The sequence below is a fragment of the Oncorhynchus nerka genome, linkage group LG18 (genome assembly GCF_034236695.1).
Source record: "Oncorhynchus nerka isolate Pitt River linkage group LG18, Oner_Uvic_2.0, whole genome shotgun sequence".
NCBI lineage: Eukaryota > Metazoa > Chordata > Actinopteri > Salmoniformes > Salmonidae > Oncorhynchus > Oncorhynchus nerka.
The window spans coordinates 56,899,224-56,922,061 of NC_088413.1; the positions used below are offsets into that span (position 1 = coordinate 56,899,224).

At 41.5% G+C, this 22,838-nt stretch overlaps 2 protein-coding genes across 5 annotated transcripts in view; one reads left to right on the forward strand and one right to left on the reverse strand.

Moving 5' to 3' along the window:
- Positions 1–1,085: 1,085 nt before the first annotated feature.
- atxn3 (ataxin 3) lies at positions 1,086–8,318 on the reverse strand. Of its 4 annotated transcripts, none has more exons than XM_029688111.2 (11): positions 8,152–8,318; positions 7,402–7,566; positions 7,253–7,297; positions 3,977–4,062; positions 3,777–3,843; positions 3,592–3,679; positions 3,357–3,492; positions 2,995–3,179; positions 2,656–2,812; positions 2,457–2,512; positions 1,086–2,350 (listed from the first exon to the last, which is right to left on the reverse strand). In XM_029688111.2, exons 2-11 carry the CDS (start codon positions 7,453–7,455, stop codon positions 2,298–2,300), a joined length of 927 nt encoding a protein of 308 aa, XP_029543971.1. In that variant the 5' UTR covers positions 7,456–7,566; positions 8,152–8,318; the 3' UTR covers positions 1,086–2,297. The 4 variants fall into 4 exon arrangements, with proteins under 4 accessions (XP_029543971.1, XP_029543969.1, XP_029543967.1 ...); XM_029688109.2 differs by having other exon boundaries at positions 3,010–3,179; positions 8,077–8,162; XM_029688107.2 differs by having other exon boundaries at positions 8,077–8,162.
- Positions 8,319–8,550: 232 nt separating this feature from the next.
- Positions 8,551–22,838, forward strand: part of ubr1 (ubiquitin protein ligase E3 component n-recognin 1) — a 38,671-nt gene continuing 24,383 nt past the window's right edge. Inside the window, exons 1-4 of the mRNA XM_029688106.2 lie at positions 8,551–8,887; positions 9,658–9,917; positions 10,464–10,542; positions 10,670–10,780. Coding sequence (XP_029543966.2) covers positions 8,843–8,887; positions 9,658–9,917; positions 10,464–10,542; positions 10,670–10,780 — 495 coding nt within the window. The 5' untranslated portion in view covers positions 8,551–8,842. The remainder of the gene's footprint in view (positions 8,888–9,657; positions 9,918–10,463; positions 10,543–10,669; positions 10,781–22,838) is intronic.

Sequence of the window (22,838 nt, forward strand, 5' to 3'; positions counted from 1 at the left end):
TATTGATAATGGTTAGAGGATAGCATGACTTGGGTGTATGATCTTTGTGCCTAACTTTCTCATCCATCATTATTCACAATTACGTGTTCAGAAACATATTCTATTCTTATTTACAATAAAATAGACTACAAAATGACACAATACATTATTTACCATTCATTTCCATTGAGCACAAAATAATCTGAAACACGACCAAAACAAAATGCAAATGCACCCAAGTATGTAGAGTCACAATCTTGATGTAGTCATTGCGTACTAGGAATATGAGACAGAATTCTAAACTTTTGACTACTTTTATACATAAGTGAATTTGTCCAAACACTTTTTGTTCCCTAAAATGGGGGGGGACTATGTAAACAAAAAAACAAAAAAAGTGCTGCCCATCCAATACAGACAAATACCCTGAAATTAAAGCTGACAGTCTGCAGTTGAACCTCAAAGTATTATTTATTTCAAATCGAAAGTGCTGGAGTACAGAGCCAAAACAACAAATGTGTCACTGTTCAAATACTTTTGGACTTTACAGTATGTCATGTTTACATGTATTCTAGACAAATGGCAAGATATTTGTTTGGTGATCAATGACTTATCAATGCATTGCATCAGAGCTCAAATAAAAACTACACTTAAGACAGAATGGAAAACGTATGTTTAGTAATTTCAGAACGAATGTCAGCTAACTTTGTTAGCAATTTAGGGGGCTTCAACATCACAACTCGCAAATAAGATTATCACATCAACAATAAAAGCAACACTGTAATATACATATATTCTTACAAATAGTTGCATACATCTCAAAAACAGACCTACCTTTCAGCCTGGGTATCAGAAAGGTATTTTGTCAAAACCCTCCATCTACTATTTGGGGAGACAAAGTGCAAGTGTGCCTTCAGGGTTATCTATTAACCATGGGTTAGGTTTACTCAAACTGGTAGTCTTATTTTAGTTTCTTTCCAAATGAAAGCAAACTTGGTACTGCCAATTGATGTACCCACTTTGAAAGGTGGAAATGATTCAACTTAAATTAGGACAAGGATGTAATTCAACAATTCAGCCATAGATCAATGATGCAAGATTCCAGAAGATTTCAGTAGGAGCAAATATTTTATTCCTGGAAAGAAAACTTTTAGATACAGCAAATGAAAGAGAGTGATGTAATAAAATGGTGATGTGGAGTATAACAAACATATGATTGTTTAGTGCCTATTGAAGAATATCAAGAAGTGAAATTGATGCAATCATTAAAAAAAACTAAAAGCATTGTGGCACCGCAACTCTAGTTCAAACTTTGCTCTCAAATAAAACAAGAACAATTTAAAGAAAAAGGGAATGAAATCATGGAATTTCCAGAGAAGTCAACTGAGCACAGCTCAAACTCTACATGGGACGTCTAATACATGCTTTGGATTAGCGTATCCAAACCGGAAAATTCCACGTAAATACAATAATTGTAAACAGCATTGATCATGTTACCACTGTATTAAAATAGCGTTTGTCTATACTACTTCAAAAGACAAAATAACAATTACAAAAACATATGACTAAGGAGTTTAAACCAGGGTGGTGGTTAATTAACTAGCTAGGGCAAGTCGGATCAGCCCTTTAAAATGCTGCTTATATGTTTCTTTAGAAGATGCAGTAATACAGCTAAAAATGAATTCACCTCACTACTGGATATAAATCTATTATTTTATGATTTGGGGGGGGGGGGGGGTGACCACTTACAAGACCCAAGTGAAAGAAGGCAAGAGACTATCATGGTCTCTACCAAACCTCTACCTCTATTGAACTAGTGGGCCCATGTAGCACTCCCATACTGAAGGCTAGAGGATTGTCCTAGGTAATTATTGGTTTCCTCTCTCGTAACACACCTCACCATTTTGCCCATCCACCCACCAAACACACCTCGGCACGGTAGGCTCCATTAAGACCCCTCCCAGCGGAAAACAACAAGCGTAGGAATAAAAAATCAAACCACAAATTAGAAATACAAGGCGCTGTGGTAGAAAAGCCATCACAGACTTGGAATAACTGCATTTTAATTCTTTATCGTCGCTCTTCCCAGCCTCAGGTTCAAGTCTGTTAGAGTAGACTAGCACCTTTTCTTTATTCTCTGTTGTTATTCTCTTCTCTACAACCTGTCAGCGAACTAGCCAAGGGAGGTGTGCCAGCCTTCTGGCCGGCTATACGTTCGCTTATGGGAAGGGTTAGAGGAGGGGGTGAGGCTGCCCCATGAAGGAGGTACCAGTCGAGGCAGGTAGTAGTCAACGTAGGCTTTTGCTGGAGCACCCTCCACCTCACTGGCTGCGTTTGGCTTGTGCATCTTCCTCTGTGCCACTCTTCCCGGGTCCTGGAAAATGTGAGGGAAGGGAGGATGCTCGGAGTTTAAGTCTCAACCTCTTATTATTATTATTCAGCAATGCAAGTATTACTGTATGAGCTCATTTCCCCCTTACCTGTGCTTTCTGTTGGTTGTTGAGGTGAAGTGGGCTGAGCCAGCTGTTGGGACTGTCTGTATGGTAAACAGTGGATCTACAGGTTAGCGTTGTCTAGTCTGGTTATTTTTTTGTAACCACACACACACACACAGCCATGCACATATGAACACACACACACACACAGAATAATAAATATTCCAGATGGTGTAGCACTTACCTGTCAAAGTAGGCTTGTCTCCTCCGTCGCAGTTCCTCAGCTGAGAGTTTCTCACTCAGAGGTGCTCCTCCTGTAGTACTCCCTGGTGCCTGGCCGGACGATGTCGTTTTAGCAACAAGTCCCCCTTTTGGCATTGACGTATTGCTCACTACTGCCCCTAGGCAGACACATAGACAAATGACTAATTTTAGTGTTAGTTTGGGGATAGTTTTATCATATTGCCATACATTGTTCAAATTGCATAATGATTTTGTTAGCGGTCTGTTTATATATACAGGTCTAAACCAGGATATGTATCAAAGCGGTTGTGTGCATGTGATTTTATTTACAGTTGCTTACCCAATAAAGCCTTACCCTGCATGCTGAGCTGTATGGCCCTGCGAAGATCAGCCTCTTCATCCTCCACCTCCATTCCCTGTCTACTCAGGGCCAGGGCCTTCCTCAGCTCCTCCTCATCCTCATCCACCACCCCCTCTACCACACCAGGGCCTGCCTCCAGCACACTACCCTGCCCTGATGATCTGCTGCTCAGGGTGAAAAGCATTGTCAGTGTCTCAAAGGGGTTCATTCTCTCCCCTTACCAACTAATGACTCTAGAGGTTAAAGTTCAAGATGCTGCATGAATCTGACAGTATGAGGGAATGGTGGTAATTTGTGGTTTGGTGAAAACTACTGTCACTCCGGAGGCCTCTTCCTCTTACCCCATGCCACTACTCGACTGAGCCTCGTCCTCTCCAATCAGCTTGGGTCTCTGTTGCTGCTGCACCTTCATGATCCCCAGAATCTGCTCTGCATCACACTCCGGGAGATTTCCTCGGATCACAAATATGGAATACCCTGCAAGAAGACAGGCCTTTGACCAACTAGCTAACTTTGATAAATCAAGAGCACAAAAATGTAAACACAAAAAAATATGAACATATCAGGTTGTTTTACCTTCTTGTTGTAACTGTGCAAGGAAGAGGGCTAGGTATGTGTCTGATATCAGCTCTGGTCCAGTCAACAATGAATTCAAATTAAACCACTGCAATGACAAATAGGGTTAAATCAGCTGGCTATATCAACCGGCCCAAAATGTCTGAAGGGAAATCAATTATACATAGTAAAATCGCAACGTATACCTGTTGCCCAAGTTTTCGTATTGTAAACCAGTGCTCCTTGTAGTTGCATATGAATGCCTTTTCATTTCTGAAACAGAAAATAACATTATTTCAAATTTGATAGACCATATGAAAAATGTGTGAAAAGTGAAATTTCAAGATAGAAAACAAATAACTTCATACAAAGTTTATGATTTGTATCACATCCACAGGGTTCTTACATTGGGTTTATCATAAGGCTCTGGTATTCTCGGCTGTTGAAGAGGATCAGCTCCAAACCCCACACTGATAATGCATTGCTGATAACCTGATGGTGAGACCACATAATAAAGTTGTCAGTGTCATCAAGAGGTAATCTTGAGATACTGTAATCTATTTATTTTGTAACAGTTCAAATATATATATTTTTTTCATCCCTCACTATCCCAATTGACACCCCCCCACAGTGTTCATTGGGAGGAGATCACAGAGACCTGGCAGTTTGGTACCAGGTCAACAACCTCTCCCTCAACATGGGCAAGACAAAGGAGCTGATTGTTGATTACAGGAAAAGGAGGACCGAACACGCACCCAGTCACATCGACGGGCTGTAGTGGAGCGGGTCAAGAATTTCAAGTTCCTTGATGTCCACATCACCAACAAACTATCATGGTCCAAAAACACCAAGACAGCCGTGAAGGCATGACAACACCTTATCCCCCTCAGACGATAATTGTGCAAGTTCTCCCACTTAAAAATATGAGAAAGGCCTGTAATTTTCCTCATAGGTACACTTCAACTATGACTGGCAAAATGAGAAAAAAAATTCCTGAAAATCACATTGTAGGAATTTTAATGAATTTATTTGCAAATTATGGTGGAAAATAAGTATTTGGTCACCGACAAACAAGCAAGATTTCTGGCTCTCACAGATCTGTAACTTCTTCCTTAAGAGGCTCCTCTGTCCTCCACTCGTTACCTGTATTAATGGCACCAGTTTGAACTTGTTATCAGTATAAAAGACACCTGTCCACAACCTCAAACAGTCACCCTCCAAACTCCACTATGGCCAAGACCAAATAGCTGTCAAAGGACACCAGAAACAAAATTGTAGACCTGCACCAGGCTGGGAAGACTGAATCTGCAATAGGTCATCAGCTTGGTCCCCCTGCTTAAGCCAGTACATGTCCAGGCCCGTCTGAAGTTTGCTAGAGAGCATTTGGATGATCCAGAAGAAGATTGGGAGAATGTCATATGGTCAGATGAAACCAAAATAGAACTTGGGGCCATGTATCGTGAGATTTTGAGTGAAAACCTCCTTCCATCAGCAAGGGCATTGAAGATGAAACGTGGCTGGGTCTTTCAGCATGACAATGATCCCAAACACACCGCCCGGGCAACGAAGGAGTGACTTCGTAAGAAGCATTTCAAGGTCCTGGAGTGGCCTAGCCAGTCTCCAGATCTCAATCAACCCCATAGAAAATCTTTGGAGGGAGTTGAAAGTCTGTGTTGCCCAGCAACAGCCCCAAAACATCACTGCTCTTGAGGAGATCTGCATGGAGGAATGGGCCAAAATTCCAGCAACAGTGTGTGAAAACCTTGTCAAACGTTTTCTGTAAGTCTTCACCTCTGTCATTGCCAACAAAGGGTATATAACAAAGTATTGAGATAAACTTTTGTTATTGACCAAATACTTATTTTCCACCATAATTTGCAAATAAATTCATTAAAAATCGTACAATGTGATTTTCTGGATTTTTCTCTCTAATTTTGTCTGTCATAGTTGAAGTGTACCTATGATGAAAATTACAGGCCTCTCATATTTTTAAGTGGGAGAACTTGCACAATTGGTGGCTGACTAAATACTTTTTTGCCCCACTGTAGGTATGTATATATATATATATATATATATATATAGTACCAGTCAAAAGTTTAGACATCTACTCATTCAAGGTTTTTTCTTTATTTTGTATTATCTTCTACATTGTTGATTAGTTTAGACAACTATGAAATAAGACATATGGAATCATATAGTAAGCTTAAAAGTGTTAATATAACATTTATTTTCGATTCTTCAAAGTAGCCACCCTTTACCTTGACAGCTTTGCACACTCTTGGCATTCTCTCAACCAGCTTCACCTGGAATGCTTTTCCAACAGTCTTGAAGCAGTTCCTACATATGCTGAGCACTTGTTGGCTGCTTTTCCTTCAATCTGCAGTCCAACTCATCTCAATTGGTTTGAGGTCGGGTGATTGTGGAGGCCAGGTCATCTGATGCAGCACTCCACTCTTCTTCTTGGTCAAATAGCCCTTACACAACCTGGAGGTGTCTTTTGGGTGATTGTCCTGTTGAAAAACAAATGACAGTCCCACTAAGCCCAAACCAGATGGGATGGCGTATTGCTGCAGAATACTGTGGTAGCCACGCTGGTTAAGTGCGTCTTGAATTCTAAATAAATAATTGAGAGTGTCACCAGCAAAGCACCGCCACACCATCTCCATGCTTCATGGTGGGAACCACACATGTGGAGATAATCCGTTCACCTACTCTGCGTCTCACAAAGACACGGCGGTTGGAACCAAAAATATCACATCAGACCAAAGGACAGATTTCCACCAGTCTAATGTCCATTGCTTGTGTTTCTTGGCCCAAAAAAAGTATCTTCTTATTGGTAATCTTTAGTGGTGGTTTCTTTGCAGCAATTCGACCATGAAGGCCTGATTCACGCAGTCTCCTCTGAACAGTTAGTGTTGATGTGTCTGTTACTTGAACTCTGAAGCATTTATAAGGGCTGCAATTTCTGAGGCTGGTAACTAATGAACTTATCCTCTGCAGCAGAGGTAACTCTGGGTCTTCCTTTCCTGTGGCGGTCTGCATGAGAGCCAGTTTCATCATAGCGCTTGATTGTTTTTAAGAGTGCACTTCAAGAAACTTTGACATTTCTTGAAATGTTCCAGATTGACTGACCTTCGTGTCTTGAAGTAACGATGGACTGTAGTTTCTCCTTGCTTATTTGAGCTTTTCATGCCATAATATGGACTTGGTTTTTTACCAAATAGGGATATATTCTGTATACCACCCCTACCTTGTCACAACACAAGTGATTGGCTCAAACATATTAAGAAGGAAAGAGATTCCACAAATTAACAAGGCACACCTGTTAATTGAAATGCATTCCAGGTGACTACCTCATGAAGCTGGTTGAGAGAATGCCAAGAGTGTGCAAAGCTGTCATCAAGGCAAAGGGTAGCTACTTTGAAGAATCTCAAATATATTTTGATTTGTTTAACACTTTTTTGGTTACTACATAATTCCATGTGTGTTATTTCATAGTTTTGATGTCTTCACTATTATTCTACAATGTGGAAAATATAAAAAATAAACTAAAACCCTGGAATGAGTAGGTGTGTACAGACTTTTGCCTGGTATTGTGTGTGTATACATACACAGTGTAATCATGAGGATCTGAATACATTATTTCATCTTATACTACATGATTGTTCGCTTTCCTACTCACTTGTATAGAAAAGAAACCACTGTCATCCATGTTACCAGATGGCTGCTGCAAATACACACAAATACAGAGCATGAATGAACATTCTAAAATCTACTAATAAACAACTACTGTATTTATCATAAACCCCAGGGCCCAGACCACTCCCATACCTGTAAAAAGGTTCTGTACTCCTCACTACCCATACCACCCTCCGCCATCCTCATCCTTTCCTCTTCATCCAGTTGATGGGCGATGGACGACAGGTCCACGGGGGTGAAATACTCGCCTTGCAGAAGGTTGTTAAGGCAATGCTGAGCACACAGGGAGCCCTCTTGCTGTAAATGAGAATGAATACATAAATAAAAATTGTACCACAGACTGCTATAAAATGTGTCAACAGCAGCTACTGAAGCTAGATATGTAACCTAGTTTATTAACTAACGTTAACTAGCCAGCTAATTTACAGAAATTACGCCAGTAAAACGCAAACTATAGCTAGCTATAATTAGGCCATGTAGCTAGCTAGCTTATTCACACATTTATAGCATTTCAAAGCATCGAGGGCGCATTTTGTAATTCGCTAATTTACGTTTAACGTTATCACGTTCCCTAGTCAGCTCTAGTAAAAGTTGAGACAAGTTGGAAACTGGGACAAAAAGATAATTCAACTAACTAACGTTAGCTAACTATAATTTAACAAGCTGGCTAGAAAGAAGGCAAACCCCTCGATATACTTCAGCTGTAAATTGGTGCAATTTAGCTAGATAACAAACGTTGTTATTTTTAAAACGGTCGGAATGCACATACGGTGAACTTAATAATCGAAAGAAAACAGACAAGCTTACTTTCTCATGAAAGATGGACTCCATGTTTAATTGTCCTACTAAACGTCATACTCTGACCAAAGAATGTGATCTTACCTTCGACCCTGCTGGGTTCAGGACGAAACAGCCAATCAACTCTCAGTATTCGTTTGTTATTGTTGACACTTGCCAAATTGCCTAACTGGCTAGCTAGAGTTTTGTGATACAGATAGCTATAAACAAGAATATAAACGTCTTAGTGTACAATTCGATTCATGAATACAATCTGTGTATTATATCTAGTTAGCCTTTATTTTCATAGCAAAGTTTCAGAGGTGAAGGGTTGTCACTAGTTACCACAGTCAAAATGGCTAAATATATAGTAACATTTCATGAAAGCAACATTTGCTTTTTGGTCTTAATTTAAGGTTAAGTTTAAAAACAGATTTTAAGAATACATTTTTTTTTAAATAGGCGTGGTTTAGACATAAGTATGACTTTGTAGCTGTGGTAAGTAGTGACGACAGAGGCGAGGAAGTCACGGATAGAAAGAATACAACGTTTGTCAAATTAACGTCAAACGTTGAATGGTGTTGCATTTTTAGCGAAATCGACCCCCTTCCCTAACCTTAACCGAAGCATCCTGCTACGTTAATTATCCTAACCTGGTACAAAAAGTAACATCTCACAAAAGCTGAATCCCTTCTAGCCATGACTAGGCGAGGTCGAGGACAGTCGCAAAAATAACTCCAAAACGTCTCTCCACAGTCTCACTCTCTGGCATCAACAGTTTTACGGCAAATGGAATATGGCGGAAGGTGAAACATCGTTAAACGGACTGGAGCTCAGTAAGGTATGGTATGCTCAAAATGTAAATTCTGTAAATTACACGCGTATTTTGTCTTGATCTATCTTATATTTTACTGATGATATGGTTTTACACTATATTTGAGTTGGTTCCCGTTTTACTTGGTGGACGCTCATCTACGTACCCCTTTTCAAGTTTGCTAACCTGCTAACGTTAGCAACATTTACTAGCTGCTGTAGCTAGCTAGCTAATGTTGCAAGAATGCTATTTTGGTGGGCATTCTATCTATCTATCTATCTATCTATCTATCTATCTATCTATCTATCTATCTATCTATCTAGTTAAGATATGTCTGGTACTTTAATTATGAATTGTGTTCACACAGCTAACGTTAGTTCAGATGTTCTTGGTGGTAGTTGGGTAGCTAGCACGTTGTCACACAGCATCGGATAATCTTGGTTGTCAGGATCTGTGACTAACGTTATCTTATATAGTGTGTGTGTGTGTGTGTGTGTGTGTGTGTGTGTGTGTGTGTGTGTGTGTGGGGGGGGGACGTTAATTTGACTAGCTGTATTCTTTCTAGCCATGACCATCTTGCCTCTGTCGTCACGAGTTACCACAGGCACAAAGTCATAATTATGGCTAAACATTGCCTATTTAAAAAGTGTGTGTGTGTTTTAATTTGAGCTTGCTAGGTTAATGCTTTTTGCCAGAACACTGTATAACAAAGAGATGTTTTTATCATTCAAGAAGAAGGCTCTCGATTAGTGTGTATTTAACCCAGATGTTGCTCTTCTCCCTCTCATGTCTTGCAGAGATGGCGGGATGCTGCGGACTGCGGGGCAGAGATGCTCCGCTTCGTGGTGGAGCAGGTGCCACAGATCTACTGCCTGGAGGTGGAGTCCAACTCTCAGGAGGAGGAGGAAGTGGTGCAGAGCCGTCTTCTGCAGCCACTGGAGTGTTTCCTGTTTGGGGAGGACCCTCAGGCCGGCCTGGAGAAGCTCCAGCAGGGCAGTGCCTCCTCACAGCTTTGTGGACGTGTCTTCAAGGAGGGGGAGACGGTCTACTCCTGCAGGTCAGAACCAGCTTACTAATTGTCATGCATCAATGCTCATTAAGACACCTGCTTATCAGACAGAGGTTTCATAACTTCTGAACCAACTCAGTCAGTAGTTGTAAGAAACAGAAATATTTCTGTTTCTCTGTCAAGAAACAGAAATATGAAGAATCTGTTGACCATATGAACGTACTGTAAGGTGATGACTTTTTTAGTAACCCGATTAGATATAAGCTCTGAAGGTGAGTTATTTAAAAAAAATATATAATAATAATTCTCCCCCTCTTAACTCGACTAGTAATGTGGTTCAAAGATCTATGTAAATATATCAAAATAGTTACTTAGAATTGATTTGCAAAAGCTGCAGTTCTATTATTACCTAATTGGCCTACCTTTTGGTCACCTCACACACTACAACACTACAGTACTTAGCCTAACTGGCTCTAATTAATAGTTAAGTTAATTCTGTATCAGATTTGAATGTGTGACTGCGTGTTTTCGAGCCAACTTTTGAGATGTGTGTGATCAAATTACGACTCTAACCTCCTGTGGGCCTGATTACAGGGACTGTGCGATAGATCCCACATGCGTACTGTGCATGGACTGCTTCCAGGACAGTGTGCACAAGGGCCATCGTTATAAAGTAGGTTCCCATTTAAAAAAAAATTGGGATGGTTTTAGTGTTTAACATAAGTGTTGATAACATCTCGTGAAATCTCACCTGCTGTCTGTGTCCATTACTGATCCTCGATGTTGTGTGATTCTTATAGATGCACGCTTCATCTGGAGGGGGGTTCTGTGACTGTGGGGATCTGGAGGCCTGGAAGACTGGGCCCTGCTGCTCCAAACACGACCCAGGGGCTCCCACTGCCATGGAAACGGTGCGTTTCATAACAGCCGGAAGAGAGAGAGGGGGGGGCACATTTTATTTTTCCATTCTGTGTTGATGACCTCAGTGTGCTCCTTTTCCTGTCTTGAGTTGGAGAATGCACTTTTGGCCTTCAACAAGAAAGTGTCTGGGAAAATGACACTTGGTCAGCCTCCATCACAAAACAAATTAGTGCTGGAATGACAGAGGGAGGGTGGTTGCAGAGCGGCCTTATGGAAAATAAGGGGATGAGATAAAGGCAGTCTACTGACGTTCTATTTAATTTGGTCCACTTATGTTATATTATTATCCATCAACAATGTTTCCATATCAACGTGGAATGGTTTTTGCTGATAGTCTTGATAAGAAACAATTATAAATAGGCCTAAATGGAGGGGCATTCAAGTCATTGAACAGTGTGGTGAACAGTCATGAAACAAAAGTGGTTGAGTACTGATTACTTACCCAGCCCAGGTTTGTCTGGCTTTCCTTACCCAGTGTGTTGAGATGACTGGGCCTTCCTCTGATAAGATCAGGAGCGGTGAGCAAACACAAAGGCCCATGTGGCTCATTGCCTCTTTCCGTAAACAGCAGGTGCCTCTTGTAGGCTGGCCGCTGCCCTGTAGGCTGCTTTTTAGTGACACATCACAACACTGTCTGGGTTTCAATCAAGGAAGCTCTCAGGCGGGTCATTTCTCAGACCTAATGTCTAGTGATAGATTACATCCCCTATTTTGACATGGTAGTGTGACATGGTGTCTAGAATAGATAAACAGACAAACTGACTGTAGCTCTACCTATGTGTTATTTTACCTATGTGTCGAATAACGTTTGTGTTCTTTTTGATAGTCTGTACACTTCTGATTGTAGTCTTACAGTGCATTTGGAAAGTATTCAGACCCCTTGACTTTTTCCCACATTTTGTTACGTTACAGGCTTGTTCTAAAATTGATTCATCATTTTTTCCCCCTCATCAATCTACACACAATACCCCATAATGGCAAAGCAAAAATATATAAAACAAATATTACTGAAATATTACATTTACATAAGTATTCAGATCCTTTACTCAGTACTTTCTTGAAGCACTTTTGGCAGTGATTACAGCCTCAAGACTTCTTGGGGGTCAGGGTAGAGAACATCACTTCTAAAATGAGATCATATGAATTAATACATACTGTGCTAACTGAACACAAAACCAAATGAAACCAATATTTTCTAACATTGTTCCACATATGATTATTACACCTACATATGAAACATCATTCATTTTTAACATAATATAGTGTGCTATAAGCACAGCACTTATTCATTTAATAACATTAGTTCTGATTTCTTATTTTACTATTGAGTTATTAAATAACCTCAGTGAATTATTTATTCAGGCAGCCATAGACTGCAGATGGATTAGGAAGCGTATGATTGTATAAGTAGGCTCAATCATTATTATAATTTAAATATAAGTCAGTGCCTTAACATGTAACACACAGCCTAGTGTCGGATTACGGATGGTCCTGAATGAATCATGAATAATGAGGAAAGTTGCAGAAGCACAAATATCATACCCCCAAGACATGCTAACCTCTCACCATCACAAAACATAGTATATTCTTATTTACAATAAAAGTGACTCAAATGACTCTACATTATTTACCATTAATGTATATTAGGCACACAATCTGAAACACAACCAAAACAAACAGCAAATGCATCCAACAAGTTTGTCGAGTCACAGGCTTGATGTAATCATTGTGTGCTAGGAATATGGAACCAATTACTAAACCTTTGACTACTTTAATACACAAGTGAATTTGTCCCAATAATTTTGGTCCCCTAAAATGGGGGGGACTATGTACAAAAAGTGCTGTAATTTCTAAACGGTTCACCCGATATGGATGGAAAATACCCTTCAAGCTGACGGTCTGCACTTTAACCTCATAGTCATTTGTATCATTTCAAATCCAAAGTGCTAGAGTACAGAGCCAAAACAACAGAAAATGTCACTGTTCCAATTAGGGCAGTCCGACTGAAAGTCGTCTGTTCTTAAGCAAGTGTTTTTTAAACATGCATTTTTCCATGTACAGTACCAGTCAAAAGTTTGGACACACCTACTCATTCAAGTGTTTTTCTTAGTAAAAATGATTTTCTTCATTGTAGAATAGTAGTGAATATATCAAAACTATGAAACAACACATAAGGAATCATGTACTAACCAAAAAAGTGTTTAACAAATCAAAATATATTTTAGATTCTTAAAAGTAGCCATCCTTTGCCTTTGACAGCTTTGCACACTCTTGGCATTCTCTCAACAAGCATCACCTGGAATGCTTTTTCAGCATAAGGTGAGCACTTGTTGGCTGTGGTCCAACTCATCCCAAACCATCTCAATTGGTTTGAGGTCGGGTGATTGTGGAGGCAAGGTCATCTGATGCAGCACCATCACTCTCCTTCTTGATCAAATAGTACCTTACACATCCTGGAGGTGTGTTGTGGGTCATTGTCCTGTTAAAAAACAAATGATAGTCCCACTAAGCGCAAACCAGATGGGATGGCATATCGCTACAGAATACTGTGATAGCCACGCTGGTTGTGTGTCTTGAATTCTAAATAATCACAGACGGTGTCACCAGCAAAGCAGCCCCACACCATCACACCTCCTCCTCCATACTTCACGTTGGGAACCACACATGCAGAGATCATCTGTTCACCTACTTTGCGTCTCACAAAGACACAGCGGTTGTAACCAAACATGAAATTTGGACTCATCAGACCAAAGGACATATTTCCACCGGTCTAATGTCCATAGCTTGTATTTCTTGGCCCAAGCAAGTTTCTTCTTCATGTTTGTGTCCTTTAGTAGTGGTTTCATTGCAGCAATTCGACCATAAAGGCCTGATACACAGTCTCCCCTGAACAGTTAATGTTAATGTGTCTGTTACTTGAACTCTGAAGCATTTATTTGTGCTGCAATTTCTGAGGCTGGTAACTCATGAACTTATCCTCTGCAGCAGAGGTAACTCTGGGTCTTCCTTTCCTGTGGCGGTCCTCACGAGAGCTGCTCAACTACAACAATCTCAGTCGACCAACAGGCTAATGACCAAACAATTGACCAGTCGACTAATTGGGGTCAGCCCTAGTCCCAATACTTTTGTATCTCCTGTCCAGCTTGTTTATCAAATTACATTTTATTGAGCACATACTTGTTTTTAGCAGATGTTATTGCAGGTTTAGTGAAATTCTTGTGCTTCTAGTTCCGACAGTGCAGCAATATCTAATAAGTAATATCTAACAATTTCACAACAAATGCCTAATACACACAAATCTAAGTAAAGGAATGGAATTAAGAATATATGGATGAGCAATGTCAGAGTGGCATAAACTAAGATACTGTAGATGGTATAGAATTAAGCAATAAGGCACGAGGGGATGTGGTATTTGGCCAATATACCACGGCTAAGGGCTGTTCTTAGGCACGATGCATCGCGGAGTGCCTGGACACAGCCCTTAGCTGTGTTATATTGGCCATATACCACAAATCCCCAAGGTGACTTATTGCTATTATAAACGGGTTAACAACGTAATTAGATCCATAAAATAAATGTTTTGTCATACACGTGGTATACGGTCTGATATACCACGGCTGTCAGCCAATCAGCATTCAGGGTTCGAACCACCCAATTTATTATACAGTATGTACAGTGCCTTGCGAAAGTATTCGGCCCCCTTAAACTTTGCGACCTTTTGCCACATTTCAGGCTTCAAACATAAAGATATAAAACTGTATTTTTTTGTGAAGAATCAACAACAAGTGGGACACAATCATGAAGTGGAACAACATTTATTGGATATTTCAAACTTTTAACAAATCAAAAACTGAAAAATTGGGCGTGCAAAATTATTCAGCCCCTTTACTTTCAGTGCAGCAAACTCTCTCCAGAAGTTCAGTGAGGATCTCTGAATGATCCAATGTTGACCTAAATGACTAATGATGATAAATACAATCCACCTGTGTGTAATCAAGTCTCCGTATAAATGCACCTGCACTGTGATAGTCTCAGAGGTCCGTTAAAAGCGCAGAGAGCATGATGAAGAACAAGGAACACACCAGGCAGGTCCGAGATACTGTTGTGAAGAAGTTTAAAGCCGGATTTGGATACAAAAAGATTTCCCAAGCTTTAAACATCCCAAGGAGCACTGTGCAAGCGATAATATTGAAATGGAAGGAGTATCAGACCACTGCAAATCTACCAAGACCTGGCCGTCCCTCTAAACTTTCAGCTCATACAAGGAGAAGACTGATCAGAGATGCAGCCAAGAGGCCCATGATCACTCTGGGTGAACTGCAGAGATCTACAGCTGAGGTGGGACACTCTGTCCATAGGACAACAATCAGTCGTATATTGCACAAATCTGGCCTTTATGGAAGAGTGGCAAGAAGAAAGACATTTCTTAAAGATATCCATAAAAAGTGTCGTTTAAAGTTTGCCACAAGCCACCTGGGAGACACACCAAACATGTGGAAGAAGGTGCTCTGGTCAGATGAAACCAAAATTGAACTTTTTGGCAACAATGCAAAACGTTATGTTTGGCGTAAAAGCAACACAGCTCATCACCCTGAACACACCATCCCCACTGTCAAACATGGTGGTGGCAGCATCATGGTTTGGGCCTGCTTTTCTTCAGCAGGGACAGGGAAGATGGTTAAAATTGATGGGAAGATGGATAGAGCCAAATACAGGACCATTCTGGAAGAAAACCTGATGGAGTCTGCAAAAGACCTGAGACTGGGACGGAGATTTGTCTTCCAACAAGACAATGATCCAAAACATAAAGCAAAATCTACAATGGAAGGGTTCAAAAATAAACATATCCAGGTGTTAGAATGGCCAAGTCAAAGTCCAGACCTGAATCCAATCGAGAATCTGTGGAAAGAACTGAAAACTGCTGTTCACAAATGCTCTCCATCCAACCTCATTGAGCTCGAGCTGTTTTGCAAGGAGGAATGGGAAAAAATTTCAGTCTCTCGATGTGCAAAACTGATAGAGACATACCCCAAGCGACTTACAGCTGTAATCGCAGCAAAAGGTGGCGCTACAAAGTATTAACTTTAAGGGGGCGGAATAATTTTGCACGCCCAATTTTTCAGTTTTTGATTTGTTAAAAAAGTTTGAAATATCCAATAAATGTCGTTCCACTTCATGATTGTGTCCCACTTGTTGTTGATTCTTCACAAAAAAATACAGTTTTATATCTTTATGTTTGAAGCCTGAAATGTGGCAAAAGGTCGCAAAGTTCAAGGGGGGCGAATACTTTCGCAAGGCACTGTACATATGAGATGAGTGATGCAAGATATGTAAACATTTATTACAGTGACTATAGTGTTCCATTTATTAAAGTGGCCAATGATTTCAAGTCTGTGTACCTAGGCAGCAGCCTCTCTGTACTAGTGATGGCTATTTAAGTCTGATGTCCTTAAGATGGAAGCTGTTTTTCATTCTCTGGGTCCCAGCTTTGATGCAGCTGTACTGACCTCGCCTTCTGGATGATAGCGGGGTGAACAGGCAGTGGCTCGGCTCGGGTGGTTGCTGTCCTTGATGATCTTTTTGGCCATATTGTGACATCGGGTGCTGTAGATGTCCTGGAGGGCAGGTAGTTTGCCCCCGGTGATGCGTTGTGCAGACCACACCACCCTCTGGAGAACCCTGCGGTTGTGGGCGGTGCAATTGCCGTACCAGGCAGTGATACAGCCCGACAGAATGCTCTCAATTGTGCATCTGTAAAAGTTTGAGGGTTTTAGTTGACAAGCCAAATGAGCAATGTTTATAATGTTCTCGAAGCCGTCTTTCATGACTATATAAATAGGAATCATATCTTTGTTTGTGATAGGTGATTTCTATGTGTAGGTGGGATGTTAAACTTAATGCATCAGCAGTCAATGCCTGCTTAACATTGGTGGCTGAGAGGCTTTTCTGCTGTCAGTTAATTAACATTTTAAAAAACATGTCACCATGCAATTGTCATAAAGTAGGGAATGGTTCTTCAAATTATTCAATAAATGTGTGGTGTTGTCACCACAACACTTGTATTTGGTTGACATCGGTTTGCCTGTAGCTGAAATGCTGCCATACCACTGAAGATGCTTTGTCACCAAATCGGTGGTCTCGTTGGCACTAGCAGCACTCATGTTTCTGACACAATGTGAAGCCCTTTCCAGCATCTAACTGCGTGCTCTAAGCGGGGAAGCTTGTGATTGGCAAGTGAGTGCATGCCATGCAGAGTGCCCGCTTGTTATTGGTCAGCATCCTCTGTGCACGTAGAGCTTGAATGAGGCTAGCGCATTTGGAGGAGGTACCATAGTTTTAGTTTTTTTTTGTATTAACGTAGTATCAAAGAAAGGAGATAATCGCAGTCTCTTGTGATATGGGTATCGCATTTTCGATCTCAATTTGATTAAATCGTGCAGCCCTAACGTCTCTATTTCGAAACGGTCTATCGTCCAAACCTAGTCTATGCCATATTATGTAGTGTACAGTTTAGATGTTAGTCTTGTCTTCCTCTTTTGTTAAGAGATTAGTCAATTTGGCAGTACGTCCAACCAGAGTTGTAGGTAATGGCGGACTGAAGATGGCAGACTGAACGTAGTTATGTAGAGCACCTCAAGATGAAAACGTAATATTCCATATCGGTAAATTAGATTAAATATTAGCACTACACAATCTGGTGGGTGATAAACTTCAATCTGGATAACAAAACAAATCTTAAGACTAGAGAAATTTATTGACAAATATTATGAAAACAAGCAACACCTAAACATGATGGAGAGTAAGATAGGTTCCCCTATTTCAAAATGAAAACCTGACCCTTCTACAGACACAGACAATTTAATATTTTCACCCCCGGGAATGGTAGTCGAAACCGATTTGTTAAATTCAATAAATGACAAACTGGGTATACTTGAATTAGTCAATAAGGATATAAAAGAGTTGAAGTCGAGCCTCGAGATGAGTGATGAAAAAGCTGCGACATTGGACAAACTAAAAGGGACAGTCAATAAGATTGAAATCGAAGTGAATGAACTTAAAAAGGAGAACACCATTCTGAGAGAAGCCTTACTTGACCTACAGACTAGATCCATGAGAGAGAATCTCGTACTTACAGGTAACCAAGAGAGAAAATGAGAAGTTCCTGAATCTGTAGTTTGAGTTCCTCCTTAGAGAGCTTCAGATTCCACACGAAGCTATCGGGCAAAATCCAACTCGAATGTGTACACCGCTTCGGACAGAGCGGGCAGAGGTATGAATGCCCAATCGTTGCCAAATTTGCTTCTTTTAAAGCTAAAATAATGGTTAAAAGACTTGCTGGGACCAAAATTGGCATGAATGACCAGTTCCCGAAGGAAATTGCAGAATGGCGTATCCAATTTTCAAGGAAAATAGATTAAAAGGGAAACCAGTAGCTCTCATCATCGATAAACTACATATTGATAACCAGTTGTTCAGAGACACAAAGACTACTCCGTGTCTATTTTTTTTCAATGACGAAGTTCTTATAGATGAGGAAAATAATGAAACACAATTCTAGCCTGGTTATGGATTGTAATAATACAAAAACAAATATAGCTTTTTTATATTTCTTCAAATAGAACTAATTGGAACACAAAAGCATGCGTGGCAGGTTTGGTCCTGCAAAGCCAAAGCCCCCTAAAGGGAGAGCATTCTATACAAGGAAATTCTCAAAGCTGCTTATGAGAACCTTGACGACCTTGTACCTAGCCAGTGGGGATTCCGGTGGGGTGCCCCCACCCAGGCAATGGCAGTGCTGGCTTTCACTAGCTGCAGTAACCCATGGGAGGGGGTCACACTCGGACATTCAGAGAGGGGTATATTATTTTGGCCCTGGTTGCACAAAATCAAAAGTCTGACTGCATGGAGATACTTGGGAATATGGTCAATGTTGTGGGTCTTTCAGGGAAAAGGGGTACATTTGACCTCCCATCATCCTAGACATGACAATGGTTAATAAAATCTCCCCATTTCTGCCCATTTTGTTTTGCACAGTCTTGCAGGCCTTCTCATACAGCTGCAACTCTATATGCAGTCGTAAATCAATACCTTTCTTGAGTTGGGCTCTGGGATGGTGCAACTGTTGAGAATGTGACCCTATGATTATGTGGGGTAAAGGTTTGAGTGTGTATGTGCGTATCCCACAACTGTTGCGAAGGAGTTAAAAGATGTTAGGGACAATATAGGATGATTCACAATAATTGTTTGCTAATGTAATAATTGCTTGCAATATTGTAATTTTGATAATGGTGAGACTGGTGAGAGGTAAAATCCTTTGCATAAATTGCCTACATCATTGATGTTTACAGAGAAAGTCGGCCCGAGAATTGAACACTGTGGCACACCCATAGAGACTGCCAGAGGTACGGACAACAGGCCCTCCGATTTGACACACTGAACTCTGTCTGAGAAGTAGTTGGTGAACCAGGCGAGGCATTCATTTAGGAAACCAAGGCTGTTGAGTTTGCCGCTTAGAATGTGGTGATTGACAGAGTCGAAAGCCTTGGCCAGGTCGATGAATACAGCTGCACAGTATTGTCTCTTATCAATGGGGGTTGTGATATCGTTTAGGACCATGAGCATGGCAGAGGTGCACCCATGACCAACTCGGAAACCAGATTGCATAGCGGAGATGGTACGGTGGGATTCGAAATGGTCGGTGATCTGTTTGTTAACTTGGCTTTCGAAGACCTTAGAAAGGCAGGGTAGGATAGATATAGGTCTGTAGCAGTTTGGGTCTAGAATGTCTCCCCCTTTGAAGAGGGGGATGACCGCGGCAGCTTTCCAATCTTGGGGGATCTCAGACGATACGAAAGAGAGGTGGAACAGGCTAGTAATAGGGGTTGCAACAATTTCGGCTGATAATTTTAGAAAGAGAGGGTCCAGATTGTCTAGCCCGGCTGATTTGTAGGGTTCCTGATTTTGCAGCTCTTTCAGAACATCAGCCATCTGGATTTGAGTGAAGGAGAAATGGGGGAGGCTTGGACAAGTTGCTGTGGGGGGTGCAGGACTGTTGACTGAGGTAGGGTTAACCAGGTGGAAAGCATGGCCAGCTGTAGAAAAATGCTTATTGAAATTCTCAATTATTGTGGATTTATCGTTGGTGACAGTGTTTCCTAGCCTCAGTGCAGTGGGCAGCTGGGAGGAGGTGCTCTTATTCTCCATGGACTTTAGTGTCTCAAAACGTTCTGGAGTTTGTGCTACAGGATGCAAATTTCTGTTTGAAAAAGCTAGCCTTTGCTTTCCTAACTGCCTGTGTATATTGGTTCCTAACTTCCCTGAAAAGTTGCATATTGCGGGGGCTGTTCGATGCTAATGCAGTACGCCACAGGATGTTTTTGTGCTGGTCAAGGGCAGTCAGGTCTGGAGTGAACCAGTGCCTATATCTGTTCCTGGTTCTACATTTTAAAAGGGCATGCTTATTTAAGTTTGTGAGGAAAGCACTTTTAAAGAATTACCAGGCATCCTCTGCTGACGGAATGAGCTCAATGTCCTTCCAGGATACCCGGGCCAGGTCGATTATAGAAAGGCCTGCTCGCTGAAGTGTTTTAGGGAGCGTTTGACAGGGATGAGGGGTGGTCGTTTGACCGCAGACCCGTTACGGATGCAGGCAATGAGGCAGTGATCGCTGAGATCCTGGTTGAAGACAGCAGAGGTGTATTTGGAGGGCAGGTTGGTTAGGATGATATCTATGAGGGTGCCCGTGTTTACGGATTTGGGGTTGTACCTGGTAGGTTCATTGATAGTTTGTGTGAGATTGGTGTTAAGCATGTCCCAGTTTAGGTCACCTAACAGCACGAGCTCTGAAATCAATTCACATATGGTGTCCAGGGCACAGCTGGGGGCAAAAGGTGGTCTATAGCAAGCGGCAACGGTGAGAGACTTGTTTCTGGAAAGGTGGATTTTTAAAAGTAGGAGCTCAGATTGTTTGGGCAAAGACCTGGATAGTAAGACGGAGCTCTGAAGGCTATCTCTGTAGTAGTTCTATCTTGTCGGAAATTTCAGGGTTTTTGGTGGTCTTCCTAAGCCAGGATTCAGACACAGCTAGGACATATAAAGATCCAGTCCATTTAATAATTGGAGGCCTCTTACACTTCAGTGTTGTGATTCAATAATCCTAGCAAGATGCTTGGCGCATAGAATTAAAAAAGTATTGTCAGATATTATTAATCCAAATCAGACAGGTTTTTTACATGGACGATACATTGGAGATAATACACTGCTCAAAAAAATAAAGGGAACACTTAAACAACACAATGTAACTCCAAGTCAATCACTCTTCTGTGAAATCAAACTGTCCACTTAGGAAGCAACACTGGTTGACAATACATTTCACATGCTGTTGTGCAAATGGAATAGACAACAGGTGGAAATGATAGGCAATTAGCCAGACACCCCCAATAAAGGAGTGGTTCTGCAGGTGGTGACCAGACCACTTCTCAGTTCCTATGCTTCCTGGCCACACAGCTCATCTAGGATGGCACATCAATGCGAGCTGTGGCAAGAAGGTTTGCTGTGTCTGTCAGCGTAGTGTCCAGAGCATGGTGGTGCTACCAGGAGACAGGCCAGTACATCAGGAGACGTGGAGGAGGCCGTAGGAGGGCAACAACGCAGCAGCAGGACCGCTACCTTCGCCTTTGTGCAAGGAGGAGCTGGAGGAGCACTGCCAGAGCCCTGCAAAATGACCTCCAGCAGGCCACAAATGTGCATGTGTCTGCTCAAACGGTCAGAAACAGACTCCATGAGGGTGGTATGAGGGCCCGACGTCCACAGGTGGGGGTTGTGCTTACAGCCCAACACCGTGCAGCATGTTTGGCATTTGCCAGAGAACACAAAGATTGGCAAATGTGCTCTTCACAGATGAAAGCAGGTTCACACTGAGCACATGTGACAGACTTGACAGTCTGGAGACGCCGTGGAGAACGTTCTGCTGCCTGAACATCCTCCAGCATGACCGGTTTGGTGGTGGGTCAGTCATGGTGTGGGGTGGCATTTCTTTGGGGGGTCGCACAGCCCTCCATGTGCTCGCCAGAGGTAGCTGACTGCCATTAGCTACCGAGATGAGATCCCCAGACCCCTTGTGAGACCATATGCTGGTGCGGTTGGCCCTGGGTTCCTCCTAATGCAAGACAATGCTAGACCTCATGTGGCTGGAGTGTGTCAGCAGTTCCTGCAAGAGGAAGGCATTGATGCTATGGACCGCACGTTCCCCAGACCTTATTCCAATTGAGCACATCTGGGACATCATGTCTCGCTCCATCCACCAACGCCAGGTTGCACCCCAGACTGTCCAGGAGTTGGCGGATGCTTTAGTCCAGGTCTGGTAGGCGATCCCTCAGGAGACCATCCGCCACCTCATCAGGAGCATGCCCAGGTGTTGTAGGGAGGTCATACAGGCACGTGGAGGCCACACACACTACTGAGCCTCATTTTTACTTGTTTTAAGGACATTACATCAAAGTTGGATCAGCCTGCAGTGTGGTTTTCCACTTTAATTTTGAGTGTGACTCCAAATCCAGACCTCCATGGGTTGATAAATACCAATTTCCATTGGTAATTTTTGTGTGATTTTGTTGTCAGCACATTCAACTATGTAAAGTATTTAATAAGAATATTTCATTCATTCAGATCTAGGATGTGTTATTTTAGTGTTCCCTTTATTTTTTTTAACAGTGTATAAGACAAGTACGGGAAACAATAGAATAGTATGAAATATCGGGGACTCCAGGCCTGGTTTTCATAGCTGATTTTGAAAAGGCTTTTGATAAAGTACGACTGGAGTTTGTATATAAATGACTAGAATATTTCAATTTTGGGGAATCTCTTTATAAAATGGGTTAAAGTTATGTATAGTACATTTACATTTACATTTAAGTCATTTAGCAGACGCTCTTATCCAGAGCGACTTACAAATTGGTGCGTTCACCTTAAGACATCCAGTGGAACAGCCACTTTACAATAGTGCATCTAAATCTTTAAGGGGGTGAGAAGGATTACTTTATCCTATCC